This window comes from Cryptomeria japonica, chromosome 11 (genome assembly GCF_030272615.1).
Source record: "Cryptomeria japonica chromosome 11, Sugi_1.0, whole genome shotgun sequence".
In the NCBI taxonomy this organism is placed as follows: Eukaryota; Viridiplantae; Streptophyta; class Pinopsida; order Cupressales; family Cupressaceae; genus Cryptomeria; species Cryptomeria japonica.
Window position 1 is genome coordinate 110,879,655 of NC_081415.1, and position 21,281 is coordinate 110,900,935.

General features: G+C 32.4%; 1 protein-coding gene across 1 annotated transcript; it reads left to right on the top strand.

Moving 5' to 3' along the window:
• The first annotated feature begins 1,840 nt into the window (after positions 1-1,840).
• LOC131037596 (putative UPF0481 protein At3g02645) lies at positions 1,841-3,307 on the top strand. The gene has a single exon (XM_059214415.1). The coding sequence runs from the start codon at positions 1,841-1,843 to the stop codon at positions 3,305-3,307; it is 1,467 nt and encodes a 488-aa protein (XP_059070398.1).
• Positions 3,308-21,281: the final 17,974 nt, after the last annotated feature.

Here is a 21,281-nt window from a genome sequence, read left to right on the forward strand (position 1 = left end):
AAACAAAATATTTATTTAATTTAAGAAAAAAGATTATTTATTTAAATGAGAAATAAGGCTAGAAGAGGATAAATGAATTAATTAAATAAATAAAGATTTATTTAATTAATAGAAGAATTAGGCTTAAAATAATTAAATAAATAAAGATATTTATTTAATTAGACAGGACAATTTTAGGTGTCTACAGTGGTAATTTTGAATCACTCTTTAAAAAAGTACTTGTAATAGTTCTTTTGGCAAGGCTCATACTCGTAATTAAGGTTTCGGGTCCAAATCATCAAAGGTCACATTGGTGTCCAAAAAGAAACGAAAAATCGTAGGTGGTAGGTGTACATCACGTTAAAATAGTTGTACTTTTAAGTCAAAATAGTTGTGCTTTAAGCCATGTTTTACTTGTAGGCAATATAGATCACATTATGAGTACACTATGTTTTACTTGTAGGTATTCTATTCGATTATGAGTACCTATTATCAAGACAATCGATTTTAAAGTAACAATAACTTATACTATCCTAGTAAAAATGTTGGACAATAATAGTCTTAGGGGTGAAATTGATTAAAGGCTTTTGGTTTGTTCCATGTAGGTCATGAGATCAATTCTTTCTCCCTAGATGATTAACTAGCTATATGTTTTAGACTATATCATTAACTGATTTAGTTTTGAATTTTGTAAATGTGAATAAGTTTGTTAATATCTTAGGCTCGGGTCCCATGGAAGGGGGCTTCCTAAAAAATAGAATAGAAATGTTTTACAGCTGGTGGGCCCATGAATTTCATATTGCTGATTTTTTAGGAATGTTTTAAAGCTGATGGGCCTATGAATTTCATACTATAGATTTTTTAGGAATGTTTTAAAGCTGCAGTTTTTTTAGGAACGTTTTAAAGCTGGTGGGCCCATGAATTTCATACTGTAGATTTAAAGCTGGCAGGCCTATTAACTTTGTAGTGCAGATTCAAATTAAGCTCTTAAATTAAAACAAGTTGGTGGTAAATATATTTAGTTATCTTTTTAAAATTCAGAGGATTGACAAGTGACATAAAATATTCCTAACCGAGTGAGACAATTTCTAGCCCCACCCAATTTTCATACTTAAAAAATATCTTTTTAAAAAGCCTCTCCATAAGACCCCAGACTTACTCGTCAACTGATTTCAACTTTGTGAATATCCCTGTAAATCCCTGTAAAATTTAAACAGAATGATTTTTTAAACTGACCAACACCGTGCATGTTCGTGATAACATAAAACAAATCGTTGCAGATGCTGATATCATACAACTTGAACAAAAAATTAGAGCTTTGTTTTCCTAGCACAACTAAATGACAAGGATTAGTAAGCAGCCTGGCCTATTCTTCATGTTCATGCATTGAAAGGGAGCTTGTATAATAGCCTTTGAAGCATTAAAGGGCACGTAAAATCAGCATTTAATTATGTTTTATCATGTGATCAATGATTATTCCTTTAATTTATAAAATATCACCGTTCAATGAGTTGGGAGACACTATGCTATCAAATTGTTGGTTTCTACACTGGAGCAATTGGTGGCCCACTGTCTATACAAAAACAGGCGGCGTGTCAAATTAATATCGTGTTTCTTGTTTGCAATTTGTTTGCAATTGGGAAGTGCTTAGTAGGAAACTAGACAAGGGAATCAAGAAAAGTTCTATAGTCAAATACACAGAATGTACTCCTCAAAACATATGACTAAGGAATTAAAAATATTAAGAATAGGACCACATGATTCATGTTTGCACAAAAGTGGTATAAATATCTACGAATATAATGATGAGTTGCTGGATCCCAATCCATTTCCTAATTTTACTGTTTTAATGTCAAAAAAGATGACAGTTCCTAAAGTGGGGGTTTCTCAATGGCTGGAACAAATAAAGAACACACAAAAGCAGGGAGAAGAACAAGGCATGGCATCTCATGTGCATCCATACAACTTCACCATACCAGAGCCCCTGTGTATTGAAAGGCCAGATGTGTATATACCACAGGTAGTTTCTCTTGGACCATACCATCATCTTAAACTTGAACTGTTTGAGTCTGAAAGATACAAATCTAAGCTTACTATACAAGTTGAGAAAAAAGCAAAGGGAGGGGCTTTTGAGGATTTGGTTAAAGATCTAACTAATATTGCAGGGGAGATAAGGAACAGCTACAATGATGAATTTGAATGTGGAGATGAAGTATTAGGATGGATGATGGCTCGAGATGCTGTATTTATCCTGGAGTTTATTGGTTGTTATGACCAATATGAAAGCCCTAGAATTCAACACACAAACCCTTATTTTCAGAACATGGAAGCTGTTTTTCACCCAGAAAGGAAGAGCCCTTTGTTCTTCCCACTTCAGGCTGATATATTTAAGCTGGAGAACCAAATCCCACTTTTCATTTTGAAAAAAGTTTTGGAATGGCAAACTGGGTCAGATAGTCAAGCTTTAGACAGGCTTCAAATGACTATTTCAAGTGCCTGTAAAAATTTCTCCCCTTTCAAGCATGTTGGAGATTCTTATCGTTCTTATACACGAGAATCCTACAATGATTTGCTTGATGAGAGACACATACTGGAATGCCTTTATAATTTCATCGTGCCGAAGGCAAATCCTGCTCGGACTAGTGTCACCATCGGAGATGATCATAATGAAATTATACCCAGGAGCGTTGTTTTTAAGTTTCTTCATCAGATGACATCAAGATTTAGGGGGCTTTTGTCTCAAAAATCACGTACAGCTGAAATAAATCTCCCAGCAGCAGCAGAATTACACAGGAGAGGGGTGAAATTTTCTCCTTTCACTTGGGCATCCGAAGAGATAAGGTTTGATAGAGCCAGCTCTACATTGTTCCTCCCTTGTATAGAGATGGATTACAAAACAGATGTTTTCTTGAGGAATATGGTGGCACTGGAAGCATTCATGAAGTGGAAAAGTAGAGTGTTTACTTGCTATGCAGACCTGATGGACAGATTGGTCGACACTCCTAATGATGTTGCAGTTCTGAAGAAAGATGGTATCATCCATAGTAGTTTAGGAAGTGATAAAGAGATAAGCATTCTATGGAATGGTATCCGCAGATCAATATGGAGAAGCCCATATGATCCTATCGACAATACAATCATGGCTGTAAATGAATATTACAGAAGTAGGTATGGAGTTCTATTTGGTGAACTCGTACAAGAATATTTTTCAAAGCCATGGCGAGCTGCATCAGTGATGGGAGCATGCACTTTGCTCATTCTGACTTTCGTGCAGACATTATTATCATATTTTCAACTTCATCAACAATGTGAATGCAAGTGCACATAAATTCCCTTTACAGTATTTCATGCTTGAGGCTTCAATTCCTGCTTCCTGTAATACATTCCAGGTTGTGAGTTCAAGGCCTAGCCAGTCCAGCTTTGTGTAGGTCATGAACACCATTTATATATATATAAATATAGATATAAATTAATTTGGTTGTGTGAGTCTTATAAAGCTTGTGCGGAGCAATGCTTATCCGTCAGAATCTTCGAATTCAAACATGAGTTTTTAAAGTTATTGCAAAGTGATAGGCATCCTTTTTAGAGTTTATGTTTTACAATCTTTAGGAATTTTGCACTGCTTTCCCAACAAAGTAACCACCCAATCTATTAGTGAGATGGTATATATGCCACATATAAACTAATTTAAAGTGTCAGCTTAACTGATTATTATTGTAGAACCAAGGTTACAAGTGAATAACCCTACACAGAAGAGAAATTCAATTCATTTTTAAGTGTAGTAACCTATTAACATACTTCAAGTTCGGATTAACAAATAATTCATCTCTCTTATTGGCGATCTTAACTTTTGTTAATTATATAATATTGAAAAATATTTCGTAAATCTAAATCATTGATCTGAACTTGATTACATTAATAATATGCTTCCATAACATTCTTAATGGCCCTGTTCGCATGCCCATTCAATCTTAGGGAGCAAGTGCTAGTTAATACATTAGCTTTCAATGTTAAAAAAAATTGCAAGAGTTAAGGATGTCCTGCCTCAAAAGGCCAGTAATAATTAGTATTATGTAACCAGCACCCAAAAAGAACCTAATCCAGAAAATAAAACTAAATGATTAAAAATGTGTAACTGCTAAAGCAATTTTTTAATTTTCATTCTCATAGGTTCATCTTATGCACATGCTGAGTTGTCAGAAAATTTGAATTCAAACAATATTTGTCAAGTTTCCTGCAGAGTGATAAGCATACTTTTTGGAGTTTATGTTTTACGTTCTTAAGAATTTGTCACTGATTTTTCAACAGAGTCATATCTGCCACATTAAAACTAGTTTAAAGAACTTGTTATTGTTGTAGAATCAAGGTTTAATGTATATTTCAAATTTTTTAAGGTAACAAGAAAATAACCCTGCAGAGAAGAGAATCTCAGGCTACAAAACAAAAAAGATGAAAAATCATTTTCTGTAATTTGCAATCTAGGTTAGTCCCTAAATAAATAAGCATGATTCAGGGATCAGTATTTCATGGAATCAAAACATAAACGATAATGATTTTCAGGGTTTATGAGGGATCCAGTTGCAGAAAGCAGGTTTCTAGGATCTGAAGCATTAAAGACATTTACAAAGAGTATTCTAGTGACATGGTTTGCATTCTTTTGTCTTATGATCTTAACCTTATCCTGATCTGAAAAAAAATTCTAAGCCCAACCTTACCAGTCAAGCCACAACTGAGAATTTAAATGACATTTTATACAAGATAATAGGTATTGAATTTATGGACATTTGGCACCTAATCACCTCTATATTATTCCTGTCCAAAGATTGATTTGTGATTCTGATAGTTTTCATTCTGACACTAAACATCTAAGAATATATCAATATTACAGATAACTAAAACTAAAACCTATTCGATATGGAAACTTGTTTGCCTGGCTGTTGCCTAGCTTTAAGATGGACCACTACCCTTACTGTAATATTAACCTAGGTTCAAAACTCCGCAGTGGAGTCCCTCTCAGTTTGGAACCACACATTTCACATCTCCTGTAACAGCAACAATGCCAACAATATGGTACCCTGTTTAACAAATTCCATATAAATTACAGTTACCGAGGTTGGAAACTAGGATTTGTAAGGGAGAAAAAATCCGAAAACCTAGAATTCTGAGAAAATATCAGAAAACCTAATTCAAATTACATTATGTAAATAAACACATGTAAACTCTTAATTGCGCGGCTAAGCAGAGAAATTGGCTGGGAAATTGAATCTCCAGAGAGTGGAATCACGATATTAACAAAACAAAAGAGGATAATATCAGAATACAATGGCCGATTGGTTTAGTCCGATTCAATGCATCTGGAAAACTCAAATCCAACACAATCTAGGCAAAACCCCACAGGATTTGGTAACTATAATGTTACACTTACTGAGTAAATTTAGCATTGACCCATCCATGGTACAGCTAGGTTACCGAAAAATTTAGGAAGAAGATTCTAACACCAAGGTCACCTGGAAAGCACTGTTGCGATTTTCCTGTTCACAGTGGCTCCATTGCAGCCTGCTAAATCTATAAATTGTGTAAAAGAAATTTCTTCACCTGAAACTGTATACATAGCGAGAAGATTTCAACCGGAAAGTTGGCCGGAAAATGACGCCGGATCTTTCAGTGGCCAGGTTTTTTTAATCCATATCAAATCCGACATCTTTAAATCGGTATATCTGATTTTATGGCAAATGACCCTAAAAGATAATTGTTGAAGGCTAGAAGCCTAGAGGGAAAAGGAAGATAAAATTGGGGTTTTTTTAATTAAATAAATCTAGATATAATAAAAAAGACAATTGTAGTTCATAAATTATTTAAGATTTTTAGTTTTTATTACTATTTTTATCCATTCAATCAATGTTCTCAATTTTTTTATCAATCATATCAAAGAATTAAAAAATTTGAAGGAAACTTCTATTCTTTATATATTTATTTTTTGTTTCACATCATATCACAAATAGTAGATATAAAATTTATTTTTGTCTTTTTTATATTATATATTTTAATTGATTTGATTCTTTCATGTCAAATCATTTTAAATTTATAAAAATATTCTTTTTTGTCTTTTTTATTTTATATATTTTAATTCATTTGATTCTTTCATGTCAAATCATATTAAGTTTATAGAATTTTTTTTTTTTAATATTAAATAATTTTGGAAAGATTGTGCATACAATAAGTAAAGGGAAGACTTTGGAATTCAAGGACATATGACTTCAACAATAATTATCAAAAGAGAATCTATGTAAAATAAGTCAAAGATATCAAATTTTAAAATATTTTTAATAGATAAAAAGAGTTATTATATTTCTTATTAGAAATTAATAAGAGTTTAAATAAATTAAAAAGTAAGATTAATAAAAAAATATATTTTTAAAAACTAAGAAAAAATCATTAGATTTATTATTAAAAATCTAAAAAGAGCTTAATAAATAAGTATTAAAAAATTTATTTTTTGAAAGTGTACATTCCATGACAAAATTTTCTTTCATACATATTTAAAAAAACTCAATGTTATCATCTACCACTAACAGTATCTAGGTATCAAAATATTCAAAATATTCAAAGCTAATACCACTAACACTATCTAGGGATCAAACTATTCAAAGCTAATTAATCTACTAGAACTTGCATTAAAGGAGGGATCAAACTATTCAAAGCTAATTAATCTACTAGAACTTGCATTAAAGGAAGTTCAACAGATAGATAGATAGGAAATTAAAAGTAAATTTAAATAAATTTTAATATTACATTAAATAATGTATTATATTCATTGCAACTATAATTATTGATAGGAAGAAGAACGAGTTTAAAGAGTGCAGAAATTAAAAGAAATTAAAACACGAGACAAAAGAAAACACACAATATATCGTGGTTCGGCAATTTGCCTACATCCACACTCAAAGCAGGGTAATCATTTTATTAAGAATACAAAACTGTTTTACATTTACAATAGCTGTAGTTTTCACTAGAGAATCATCATCTAAAATGGTATGCAAGCAACTCTATAAGATAGCCACGAAAGGGAAGTGGAAAAGACAAGAGTTGTGCCCGCAACTGTTGGAATTCACTTCCAACAATTTCCCACTTGGAGGCCAATGAACTGCTGCAACAAAGAGAGTCCCCCACTCAATCCTGCTGTCATATGTTGGAAAGGTCGAGAGAAGCTCGACAAAACTCGAACTTCTCCTGTGTAACAACTTTGGTGAGCACATCAACAAGGTTCTCCTCGGTGTGAATTTTGTCTACATGGAACTTGCCTTCTTCAACCATGTGACGAACATAATTGCTATGAACATCGATGTGTTTAGACCAAGGCTGAGATGCCTGATGCTTAGTCATAAAAATAGCACCGTGGTTATCACAAAACAAAGCAAAATCTGATTGCTTCAAATGCAATTCGTTGAAGAAGAGTTGTAACCATACCATCAATCCGAAAAACCTTGCAAGTTTTCCTTTCCCTTCCCAAAACATAAACAAAAATCTGAAGTACATTTAAGATACCGAAGAATATACTTGACTGCCTCCCAATGTGTTTTACCTAGATTTGCCATAAATCTGCTCATCACTCCCACTACATAAGCAATATTCGGATGACTGGATACTAAAGCGTACATAAGACTCCCAACAACAGATTTATAAGAGATATGGTCCATAAACTCCTTATCTTCCTTTGTTTGTGGACATTGTTGAAAAGACAACTGAAAATGAGAGGCTAAGGGAATGCTTACAGACTTAGCATCTGCCATACCAAACCTGTCCACTACCTTTTGAATGTAATTTTTTTGAGATAGCTTGAGTTCTCTTTTTTCTATCCCAAAGAATGGTCATCCGAAGGATTTTCCTTGCTGCCCCAAATATTTCATGTCAAACTGGTTTGCTAAGTGAGTCCACCAAAACGAGGAGGACTGAGACCGTGAAGTCCACAAAAACCACGCAGATTAGGATCGCTAATAGGTTGAGAACGCAGACCAGATGAGTGATCTGCCGCAGAGGCATCATCCATGACAAATGAATTTTGTCGCTCCTGTTGTGAGCTCGCGGAGGGGAAATTTTGGGCTAGGAGTGCATACTGCCCAACGTGCCATGAAGATGTCTTCATACCAACCAAGGTAGACTAGGATGCAAGCCGCGGGGTGAGAGTCAAGCCCGGTTGTAACTCCTCCACGTGAGCTCATGTTTGAACCTGTGAGGATTCAATTTGAGGCTATGATTATCCTGTTCCAAACAGTAATGGATTTGTTATGAGCCGAGAAGATTGAATAGAAGGGCTATCAGTGTCTAAATTTTGGGCTAGGAGTGCATACTGCCCAACGTGCCATGAAGATGGCTTCATACCAACCAAGGTAGACTAGGATGCAAGCCGCGGGGTAAGAGTCAAGCCCGGTTGTAACTCCTCCACGTGAGCTCATGTTTGAACCTGTGAGGATTCAATTTGAGGCTATGATTATCTTGTTCCAAACAGTAATGGATTTGTTATGAGCCGAGAAGATTGAATAGAAGGGCTATCAGTGTCTTCACCATTGTGAGTCTGCCCAGGGGACTGAAAATTGGAATCAAATAGCAAATTAATAACTAGCGGAGCTCCCACTTGATGGGAAGATTGATGTAAACCGGCATTATTCTGAACTGGTAAAGAATAATTTTCAAAAACCGATAGAGGATCATACTCTGTTTCTGATTTATTCTAAATTTGCAGCGCAGAGAAAGATGTCTCATTAAAAATAACATCCCTGTTGTGAACAATTTTACTATTAACTGGATCCCACAACCTGGAACCAAATTGCTCTTCGACATACACAACAAAAATACGCTTTTGTGACTTGGGATCCAATTTGGTTCTTTTCTCTTTGGGCATATGCGAGAAGGTTTCACATCCAAACACGTGAAGATGTGAGTACAAAATCCTCTTCTCCTGCCATTCCTCTTTTGAAATACCAAAATCCAACCTAGATGAGGGACTTCGGTTGATTAGGTATACTACTGTGTTTCAAACCTCTGCCCAAAATTCCTTACCTAGACTTGCATTTGGTAACATACATCGTGCTTTTTCAAAAATCGTCTTATTCATCCTCTCGGTTGCACCGTTTTCTTGAGGAGTGAAAGAAACAATCTTAATCCTTCTAATCCCGTTATCAGCACAAAAACCATCAAATTCTTGTGAATAAAATTCTCCACCATTCTCTGTTTGTATACACTTAATCTTATGCCCAATCTGATTTTCAACTAAGGCCTTAAAAATTTAAATTTTTAAAATACTTTAGATTTCTTAGAGAGCATGTAAATCCATATTTTCCTTGTACAATCATCAATAAAGGTGACAAAATATTTAGATCTTCCAATGGAGGTTACCTCGGTAGGCCCAAAAACATTTGAATATACAAGCTCTAGCGGTGTTGTCTTCATATCACATCCACCTTTCAAAAAACTGACTCACTTTTGTTTGCCATAAAGACAATGTTCACAAAAGGCTAAATCTACAAATTTGAGACCCGGAAGCTGATTTCTTGTGTGCATAACATGGAGCCCTTTCTTGCTAATATGCCCAAGCCTTTGATGCCAAAGATCCGCTTTGTTGTCCTCAACCACCGTTACAGCTCCCACCTCACCACGAGTCTTAAATATATAGAGACTACCCAATTTATTGCCATTAGAAATCAACATGGTACCATGGGTTACCTTCCAAGTATCCGGAAGAAAATTCACATTAAGACCTTGATCAAAGAGTTGTCCAACAGATATCAAATTCCGTTTCAATTTTGAGCCATGCTGAACATTTTTGAGCAGCCAAGTTTTACCACCTTCTAATGGTAGCAACACATCACCCTTGCCTATAATTTCGCAAGCTTTGTTATCTCCTAAGAAAACATTTCCAAAGTGACCTTCTTTGTAGTTTATGAACACTTCAAGGCATGAGGTAGCGTGATGGGAGGCATCAGAATTAAGTACCCATGAATCCAGAGTAGTGTCGATTTTTGAAAGGATTAGAACACTATCATCCTTGTCGTAGATGGTATTCGCTTCGTTGTCCCGCACATTCTCTTGTGCCTTTTTGTAATTTCTACAATCCTTCTTCACATGACCAGATTTACGACAAAACCATCAATCACCATTCTTGTTTCTAGACTTCGATCTCCTTTCTGATTTTGATCACATATGATAATTATTTCTGCCTCTATTATGGCTTCTTCCTCTATTTTTTGTGCTTACCACCGTTAAGGCTTCACTGGATGAAGGTTCTTCATTATTTCTTCTCAAATCTTCACTAAGAAGAGTATCCGCTACATCATTAAAAGCTAACTTATTCTTGCCAAATACCAAAGTGCTAATGGCTGGTACAACACCATCACAACTGCTTGGTAGAGAGCATAACAAAACGATATCCTTGCTCTCATCGTCTTGTGTCATCCCCATCGAAGTTTCTTGACTGATCAATGTATTAAATTCATTGATGTGATTGGCCATTGTGCAACCTTCCTTCATCTTAGGCTTATACAACCTCTTCATGATAAACACTTTATTTGCAGCCGACATCATTTCATACATGGCTGTTAACTTATGCCATACATCTTTCATTGATGCTTCACCCATGACATTGAAGAGGACATTGTTGGACAGTGAGAGAAAAATTGTTTCTCTTGCCTTCTTGTCTAATTTTTCCCATTCTTCATCAGCCATCAAGGTTGGGTTCTTCGCTTTCCCTTGAAGCACAAGTGAAAGGTCTTTCTTTATCAGCAAGGACTGCGTCTGCACATTCCATAACCCAAAGTTCTGATCGAAGAACTTTTCTATCTTTGCTTCTTCCATGATCTCAGAATTTCAACCATCGAAATCTCAACAACAATCTAACCTTGCCTTGATACCAATTAATAGGAAGAAGAATGAGTTTAAAGATTGCAGAAATTAAAAGCAATTAAAACAAAACGAGACAAAAGAAAACACACAATTTATCGTGGTTCGGCAATTTGCCTACATCCACACTCAAAGCAGGGGAATCACTTTATTAAGAATACAAAACTGTTTTACATTTACAATAGTTGTAGTTTTCACCAAAGAATCATCATCTAAAATGGTATGCAAGCAACTCTATAAGAGAGCCATGAAAGGGAAGTGGAAAAGCCAAGAGTTGTGCCCGCAACCATTGGACTTCACTTCCAACAATAATAACATATATGAAAATTAAATAAAGTACTACATTACAAATTCAATTGTACTAGCCAATGTTTGAAACTAAAAAAATTCTTGATCCATTGGTCTAATAAGATTCTTTAAAGGCCTATAGTGGTATGTTCCTTAAATAATTTCTACCAACACTTAGTTCAAGCCATGCCCACTAGTACCATGTCTTCATTACGATTCAAGCCATACCCACTAGTACCATGTCTTCAACCGTAATGCACTTAGAAAAGTTATGACACTTTTTGGTCAACATGGTAATTCCCATTTTACACCAAGTCTAAAAAGAATAGAAAATTCAACTAAACTCATTTTGATTTGATAAGTAATGAAAGATATATGTAAAAATTGAGTGCTCATCTATAGAAACTCTAATGTTTAGACAATGTCAAACATTTATTTTACTTTTACTAATATAAAATGTGCTATCCATTCAATTGGACCTCATTAAAGAATATGCATTTTGTAAAATCCTTGTCATTTGAGAGAGAGAAATAAGAGCTTCCATAATCAATTTGCCTCGTGTATATGCAATGGAGGATTGCCATCATGCATTTCTTAGATATATTAATCTAGTCTAAATGTCATAGCTATTATTTTAGGGATCTTGATTTAGGTTTTAAGGAGTTCATATACAAGTTTAAGATTATCTTAGTTGACATAGTTGTACATTAATAAATTAAAAAAGGGCAATTTATTAATGTAAATGATTTTTAATAAGAATTTACCGTTGCTTGATGTATACACAAATCTAGTTATCAATTAAGAAAGTGTGAAGTATTTGCACACATTTCTCTTTTATTTATATTGGTGCATCTTTCATTATTTCAACAACATTCAATAGTAGAATGATCTCTTTCTCACCTTTTAACTTCATTTATTTGCTTACAAGTATGACAAACTATTGATTGGACTCAAATTGATTTTGGTGTTAATGTTGATACCTAATTAATTGTTATTTGGCAGCTTTGATGTCTTTCTCGAGTGAATCTTGATTCAAGAGAGAGAATCTATGATCAACAAGCTATTTGAACGATTAAATGGAAGTGGATTATATTCAATATTAAAATGCAACTTCTTACAAAGGTCATCTTGAAATTATTTAATATGCACTTGTCAAATCCCACAAGAAAGAAAAAGTGTATTAACCACACTATAATGGAATGACTCCATATGAATTTATATGGATTTTCTCTAGTAAGAATAAACAAATAACTAAATGAGGAATTTTAGAAAAACCTGAATTTAATATGATAAGGTTATCAATCTTTCAAAGCATTGACTTAAGAAATTTCCTAATGTGTTGTGTGTCTTATTGAAGCCTCTTTTAGCATATGTGGGTTTTTATAGACGATAAAATAAAAAAAGATGTATATGTTCTACTTTTGATTCGAGAAGTAACAATCTCTCTTTCTTATTGAATACAATGATCATTTTGAGATTGTTGTGAGGATTGGATATCGCACAAAAAATGAAATCTCTACAAATTTAGATTGTGGACAAAGTTGGTGTTCTTTAAATCTTACCAAGTGCATTCCAACAAATCAAAATTTGGTGAGACACATGTAGGCACTAGTTCTTAGATCTCTTTGCTCATAAACTAAAGATGAGATCTCCATGTTCATAAACTAAAGATGAGAAATCTTAGTTGATTTTGGGTGTGTAAAATTACATAGCAAAGAATGATTACAGTAGTAAGAGGCATCCATTTGGTATCCCAATGGTAATCCATAGAACCCATTCAACTTGGATCCTTTTGTTAGTAGCTAAAATATAGGTTTGTTCAGTAAATTATAAAAAATGTGCATCACAAATCGTTGATATACCTTGTCATCATTTTTCAGCAACATATCTTTGAAAACCTCCTTGGATGTTGCGAATAAAAGAAAAAAGAAAATAGTTAATAGAAAAAATAGAACAAAATGGAAACTTGAAAATGACACTATAAAATTACAAACTCAAATCATGTCTTTAAAGAACTAGTTCCAAATGGGCATTTTAAAACTATGTAATAAAAACCAAATAGAAAAAAACAAAAAAAAAAGTTAAACAAAAGGAACTGTGTGGTAAATACAAGGGTTGATATAGGCTGCACAAAACTATCTATGCCAAAAAAGATCATCAATGTTTTGGAGAAGAAATATAACTACAACCAACATAACTATCCTCTCATGCTCCACGAGACTTCAAGGATAATAGTTTGTTCTGAGAAAGAGCAAAGTGCCGTTATCAATGTTGTCTACATTTACTACTTGAGGTCCATCTTCATAGCTACAAATCAATAAAAATCTTTTCATTTCCAATTTTTAAGAGGAATTTTTTTCTGGCAACCAATCAATTTTTTTTATCATGCTGTCAACATGAGACAAAGAAGAATGGATAGAATTTCGAAGAAAAATATCATGAAACCCTACCAAAGCATAAATTTTATAAAATTAGATGAACCAAAACCAATTTCTTTTAAAAATTGAAAGATTTTAAAAAATTTGCTGACATTTATTCAAACGCACCTCTATAGATTTCCTTTGCCTAGTTTTAGCTATAGATTTCTCACATGCAGATCATAATCAGAGCCTAAAATTTGTTCCATCTATGCTATGTTTACATAGTGTGGTAGAGGGAGGAAAAATGTATTCCATGAGATCACCATTTTTCCAATTTTTGCACTCCGTAAGAGAATTGTAAAGCTAAAGGGCTACAACCTGTTTGACATCAAGGTCCTATGGTTGATGAAAATATCAAACATTCTTGAAGATTCATCTACTTTCCTCTGTTTGCCTAGAGGTTCAATTCTAGAGAAAGCCATTCAATGAGATGAGGATGACAATGCCATATGTTAATTCTGAATGCAGTATTGAATGTTTGAGTTTTTAAGTAATGAATCATTTGGCCACTTCTAGAAATGGAATAAATTTTGATAAATAATCATCATAATAAACAAGAGATGAACTATTTAAAGACCGCAAATTGTCTTAGAAATCAGAGTCAAAATTGAAAATAAACAAAGTGGACATGAAATTATTCATATTCTGAGTTACATGAAATTATTCATACTGAGTTTTCGTAATTTAATGAACACTTTTAAATTTAGAAATCAAAATCTAATATCTATGATTTAAGCCGTCCAGATTGAACATTCAAAGAAAGATTCAGACAGTTTGAAAGACAGTTTGGAAGTGCAACGATTCTTTAGAGGCCATATTCAATGTCAAAACAAATAAAAGCATGTTTGTCGATTGACTCTGGGAGTCCATTCACATTTGTCATATAATATTATGGTATTGGTAGGAAAATCTGAGCAAAGACAAGACTGACATATATTGTTGAAGGGAGAGATTTCAGTTTGATATTCCGTGGGATCTTGTAGGAATGGCTGGAATATTTGGCATGATTCAGATTTGGGTAATAACAGAAATTACATTTCCAAGCTTATATTTTCAGTGCTGAACGAGACTGCAGTTGAGGGCATATTTCTTAGATTTGTCCAAATCAAACAGTTGAGGGCATATTTCATTTAGCTTGGATATGACAGAAGTTTCATTTCCCTTGTCCAAATCAAACAAATTTGCAAAGAGTAATACCAAAACTTTCATTTCCATGCTTATCTTAGATTTGGACAAATTTGCAGAATTGGAAACTTTTTGTTGTTGTTTGATTGTGTCAACTATGAAATGTGTTCTTTCTTACATATATATATATACACATACACACGTTTCTTATATGTAACTTCTGAATGTTTTGTTTCTCGTCATGTTACCGTTGCAGTTAGGTTTCTCATTTCTTGTTTCTGATAACATAGATTGAGTGTCATCACCATGGAAGTTGTATACACTCAGACCCAATGTTGTCTCTATTTTAATTAGGAGAAAAGGATAAAAAATAATCTTTCCCTACTTTACCATCCATGGGGCCACCTGCTCCACAAATCGCTCTTCAAAAAGTTGAGCCAAAATAAGCTAAGTAGCTGCATGGGGACATACCCTTAATAAACTTTCTTTGTTGCTTAGCATGCAATTGATTGCACCCTATATTGAGAAAGAAAACTTCCATTCTTTCTAAATCTTGTCCAAACTTTATTAACTTTCCTAAAAAAAATAAAAAAATAAAACGAAAATATAAAAATGAAAATCTAAAGCTTACCTACTTGGAATAGAATGCCTGGTGCCAAGATTGTGAGTGATATGGAAGAGGACCACTTAATCTCTTAGGGCAGGTCCCCATGTGGTTGCTTGGCCTATTTTGGCTAGCAGCTGTTGCTCAAGATCGTTTAATCTCCTAGCATAGATCCCCATGTGGCTGCTTAGCTTATATCTAAAGACAAAAATTAAGGCAAATAAATAGGGAAGAAAAAGAATGGAAAGAGGCCACCTATTATTTTTTTCAATAAGCAACTGCTGCTCCACAAAGTATGAAAAGATTCTAAATTTTTCTTTTCTGACACTTTCACTACTTAAAAATAAGTAGAAAATAGATTTAAGCAGCAACATGGGGGCATGGGGTTATTGTTATAGTAATGACTATATATGAGGGATTAATTGTGTAGAATGAAAAGAGGGTACCTTAAATGGTTTGCAAGTGCAGTTGTGTGAAGCTTTGTGTTGCAACTGTTGGCAATTTGGAGGAATTGATTATGTGTTGCATTGATGTTTTGTCATTGATGTCAACACTAGCTGTTATGGTTGTTTACCGACTTCTAGTAGAAGGATTGGATTGGGAAGATTATCAGTTGATTGCCATCGGTATGATTTGAATGATGGAATAAGTTTGTATGAATGGTTCATATGCTTCTGAAGTATGTTTCAGTCAATTGGTATTGACTTGATGATTGAATGCTATCTTATGTTCTAGTAAGCCTACTTTGTAGGTTCGATAAGGGTTTCATTGGCAGAGCTTTATTGAAGATCTTTGATGTAATGCTAAGTAGTGTTGGTGCAGCTTCTAGAAGGGATTCAGGATGCTGATGGTAATTGTGTTCGTGCCTAGACTGATTGGTGTCATTTCTTTGGCATGTGTGGATCTAATTTAGGTCCAGTGATATCTAGGTTATTGACTGGTTTCATGAAACATGTTGGTGGATCCTTCTGATGCGCTTTCGAAATGTTTTATTGATTGGATGATATTTGTTTGGCCTTAGGCCGATATGTTTTATGATTTTATTTCAGGATTATGTAATGGATCTATTGAATTATCATTTGGGTGGCCGACCTAATTGTTTAGGTCCAGGGCTTGTATAAATATTTGTAAGATCTCATTATAGATCATATAGGCAAGGAGCGAATAATGTAATAATCATTTGTGCAGAGGATTTGGTCGTGATTGAGTTGGGTTTATGTAAGAGGTTTTAGACCTTTGGTATTGAGCTTAACCAGAACTGTAATCTAACATGTTTGACGCTATCATAGGCAATTCTTCTCTCCGGATTGTTGTCCAAATAATTTAAGGTGGTTGACCTCTTTTGTAGTCAGTGGGACTCTATTGTGATGAGTAGTGCGCTCTAGGCAGTGTGCCTTCCTGCATGTGCAGGCCCCTATTGTAATCATATACTTTCTACAGAAGTATCATCTGACTATGGGTGGGGTTTCCCACCATGGTTTTTCCCTTTACCAGGTTTTCCATGTACAAATCATGGTGTTATGTGTTATGGTTGCATGGTACTGATTCTCTGATTTTCAATTATGCTTTAATGCTTTATCAGTTATTCCGGTAAAAGGTTTTAAGTGCTTTAATTCACATAATCTGTTGACAACTAATTCACCCCCCCCCACCCCCCCCTCTCAGTTGTCCACCAGTTATCCTAACAACAACAAACCAAGCATTCAAGATCATTAGTATTTAACAGGGATAAAATCTTCTGTTCCAGTAAAATGTTAGGGAGTCCTTCCAAGCAAGAAAAAGAAAAACATAGTACATCAGTGTTTCCATCCATCTAGTTTGGATGAAGAGTGGATGACTTAAATTATACAAAGCTTTGATTTCTAAGCTTAAAAGTGTTAAACACTCAAAATTAATTGACATTTTTTAAGCTTAATATGTTGCTTAATGTGTGTGGTTTAAGGCAAGCCATTGAAGAGTATGCTAGAAAAAAATGTGAACATTGTGCCATCAAATGTAAATTTGTAGCCAATGGATATATATCAACATGTTGATGAAGGGGGGGTGATAGAGAACAACAATACAAATCTTATCTGTCAACATTGACAAAAAGGGAAGAACAATGCAAATCTTATCCGCAACTATTGAAAAGATTTTTTATTGTCAAACAGATTTTTGAGCACTTAAAGTTATACCTGAAAATAGTTTAACTCGCAACAATTTGTGGATAAATAAATAATGGTATAATAAAATTAATGTTATCATTACCACAACATTATCGAAACAACAAAATATTCAAATCTAATTAATTCATGATAAACAAGTGCCACGTAGTGAGGAGTATTGCCTTTATAGTATTATAATAAAAATATTTATCATGATTCTTAATTATTCTAATTTTGAATTATTGTTAGTATAAATTCATATTATTTTAATATTATTTTTGTAATATTAAGTATGAATCTCACTTCAATAAAATAATATTAATAATTACAATTGAATATAAATATTAGAGTTAAAATATATATTTTTTGTAAAAATATAATCCTAATTTAATTATAGAATATATATAATTATAATTATAGTAATAAAATTAATCTTTGGTTTGCAGTTGTGATTTAGTGAAGTATGATTGTTCCGGTGAACATCCTATCAATCTTGAGTCTTTGGTCTAGATTGTGGTAGATATGTGTTAGATGATCATCTGGTTGTAGTATGATACTTATCGATATATATTCTCATCATATTTCAAATTTCATATGCTCGTGTGTTTTACAATTGAAGATATTTAGGTTTGAGTTTTGGTTGGTTCAATGACCGAGTAACTATGTGCAAGAATGTGTTTCATTCCTTTGTCTTTAGTTGGTTAGAGTGACATGGCTCATTGTTTTGGGTTCACTGATTTTTTGTGCATCTATTTTTGGTCATTTGCAAGTATGTTTGTTGGTCTGTATTGAAGATTGAATTAGTTGTGTTGGTTTGCATTAACAAAGTTATTATTTAGGGTTGACCTATGGTATTTTGGTTTGTGTGGTAGCATACGGTTGCATAAGAGCCATTTTGGAAGTGTCTGGAAGGTGTTTCAACATGGTGTGATCTCTCACATGTTTCATTTGTCTTTTGCATTGTCTTGGAGATTGGTTTTTTGGTCTAATCATTTTGCCTGTACACGTTACGCTTGTTTTGGCCAACCCAGTTGATAATATTGTGGTTGTAGATGGTATACAAAGGATGAAATGATTAAGTAGATAACAAAATGAATTGTGTATATTGTGTGAAGAAAATGTGAAGCAATATAGCGGATTGTATGTATAAAAGAGCAATGGTGAAGAGAGTTTCAGATGTGTTTTGAATAGTGAATTGTGATCAACATTTCAGTGAATATGGTTCTCTAGAGTCCAATATTTTTGATATTTTTGTATCAAAACTCATGTATCTTACCTTGAAGAAGTAATATTCAATTTTTGCAACTCCTTATTGTATCTTGACCTAAGGTTGTGCGCCTTAGATTTGCAAGTCCACTCAGAGGGAATAAGCTCCTTGGCCTCTGACCTAAACATTGTAATTAGTTTATTATATCATGAGTGTGATTTTGTTTGTAGTTTTTCTTAGTTTAGGTTTTCCACATAAAGATTAATATTGAATAATCTATTAAATAGTAGTATAATAATAGATTAGAAATAATATTATCAATTATGGGGATTGAAAGTGTCCCAACATAAAATCGTACAGATAAGAACAAATATAAAATAAAAATATAATGATATGTAAATATAATAACAGGAATGAATCTTAATAATATATTTTATTTTGGTCAAGAGTTTAATAAAATAATAATAATAATTTGGTACGAAGAGATTTTTTGCTTTTGTAAAGAATTTAATAGAAATATAAAAAATAATTTAAAACATAATAACATAATCATATCTTATAATAATTTAATATTACTTATAATATAATAATTTTTTAAGTAGAATAATGAACAAATATGACATGTTTGGCATACTTTATCGAGATTCCTCTATTGTAATCAATTTATTATATCATGAGTGTGATTTTGGCCGTAGTTTTTCTTAGTTTAGGTTTTCCACATAAAGATTAATATCGAATAATCTATAAAATAGTAGTATAATAATAGATTAGAAATAATATTGTCAATTATGGGGATTGAAAGTGTCCCAACATAAAATCCTAAGGATAAGAACAAATCTAAAATAAAACTATAATGATAAGAATGAATCTTAATAAAAAAAATTATTTTGGTTAAGAGTTTAATAAAATAATAATAATAATTTGGTACTAAGAGATTTTTTTCTTTTATAAAGAATTTAATAGAAATATAAAAATATATTAATAAGAATAATTTAAAACATAATAACATAATCATATCTTATAATAATTTAATATTAATTATAATATAGTTCAAAGGGTTGAGCTTAACTGGTTAAAACACAGGGTTCTCATTGTGGAGACCCAAGTTCAATTCCCAATAGGAACATCTAAAATGAATTTTAAGTTGTGACTCTTGGCCTTCCATAATTTTTTAAGTGGAATAATGAACAAATATGATATCTTTGGCGTACTTTACCATAGTTTAAGTATTTTTTTAATATTTATTTAATTTAATTTAGGTGGTTTGAATAAAATCGAGCTATACAATAGTTAATTGATTTTATTAGCTATATTTTCATAATAATTAAAAATATTAAAATTAATATATATTTATATATAGAAAAATCACTTTATTTAACAAGATTATCAATAAAAAAATGAAAAATGCTATTTAAAGAAGACATTTATTATTTAAATGTAAAGAAATATTAAAAATAGCCTATAAAATCTATCACTCCTATAAATTTTCTCCTATAACACAAATTATTTCCATCCTATTGTACATAAATAATTTCTTTAAAAAATAAAATAAATCTCAACTTTATAAAAATCAAGTTTATTTTGAAAACAAAAATAATTAGCTTTGATTGGTGCAATAAATTGATTAATTTGAGTTAATTAGATGCAATAGTATTGCCTACAACAAGTAGTAATAATTGATGGTATACTATATGATATAATCACTATTAACATATTATAAGTGAAAATAGTATAGATAAAACATTAATATAGGTTTATAGATATAATCATAACATATGTATGACTAAATAAAATGTCATCTATACTAAATATAGTATCAAATTTGAAGGAAAATATTCTAAGATTCCGAAGGACACAAATTCTATTGATTAAGATATATTAAGTTTAAGAAGATGCACACATAAAATTAAATTGTAAATTGTAAATACATATTTCTTCTAGTAGAGAATGAATGTCTATATATTTTATACTAAGTTTTACTAAGTTTTAGAAGATTCACATATCAAATTCAATTATAAATTGTACAAATATCAAACAATATTTAATAATATTTAAATTATAATCAATTTAATGAGGTTAACATTTTATCTTTTTATTTTTATTTTATTTTATTGGTAACAGGCCGAAGCCAGAAAAGAAATGATACAAATTAAAATTACATCAAACCCTTGAAATACCCGCATAAATCTTCAAAATTCTATCATAATATCTTGATATAGAGCAAATGATCTTAAAGCTGTTGTTATGCTAAAAAGGATGCAAGTAAATTGTGCTACGATAGATAAATAAACCAAGTAGTTTCTATTCTAGTAGACAATAGCTATAATTACATCAAAATGTTGGTATAGCTACTGAAATAAAGCTACAAAAATCTATATCATAATCCAAAAAATATATACGCAGTCTAAGAATGAGACAAAGAGACAATCCATCATATAACCTACGAATATCACCATTTGACTGCATGCATCAGTGAGCCAATATAGCTTATGAAAACCTTATAGAACTTCTAGAAACACAATAACTTCAATAGTTGTTGAAATAACCAAACCAAACTATAGAGTAAGCATATAACCAGAGACAAACAATCACATAAGTATATCAACTTATAAGCCATAATA

Excerpts from the sequence above, each read along its gene's own strand:
- LOC131037596 (XM_059214415.1), top strand. The coding sequence starts at position 1,841 with ATGACAGTTCCTAAAGTGGGGGTTTCTCAATGGCTGGAACAAATAAAG.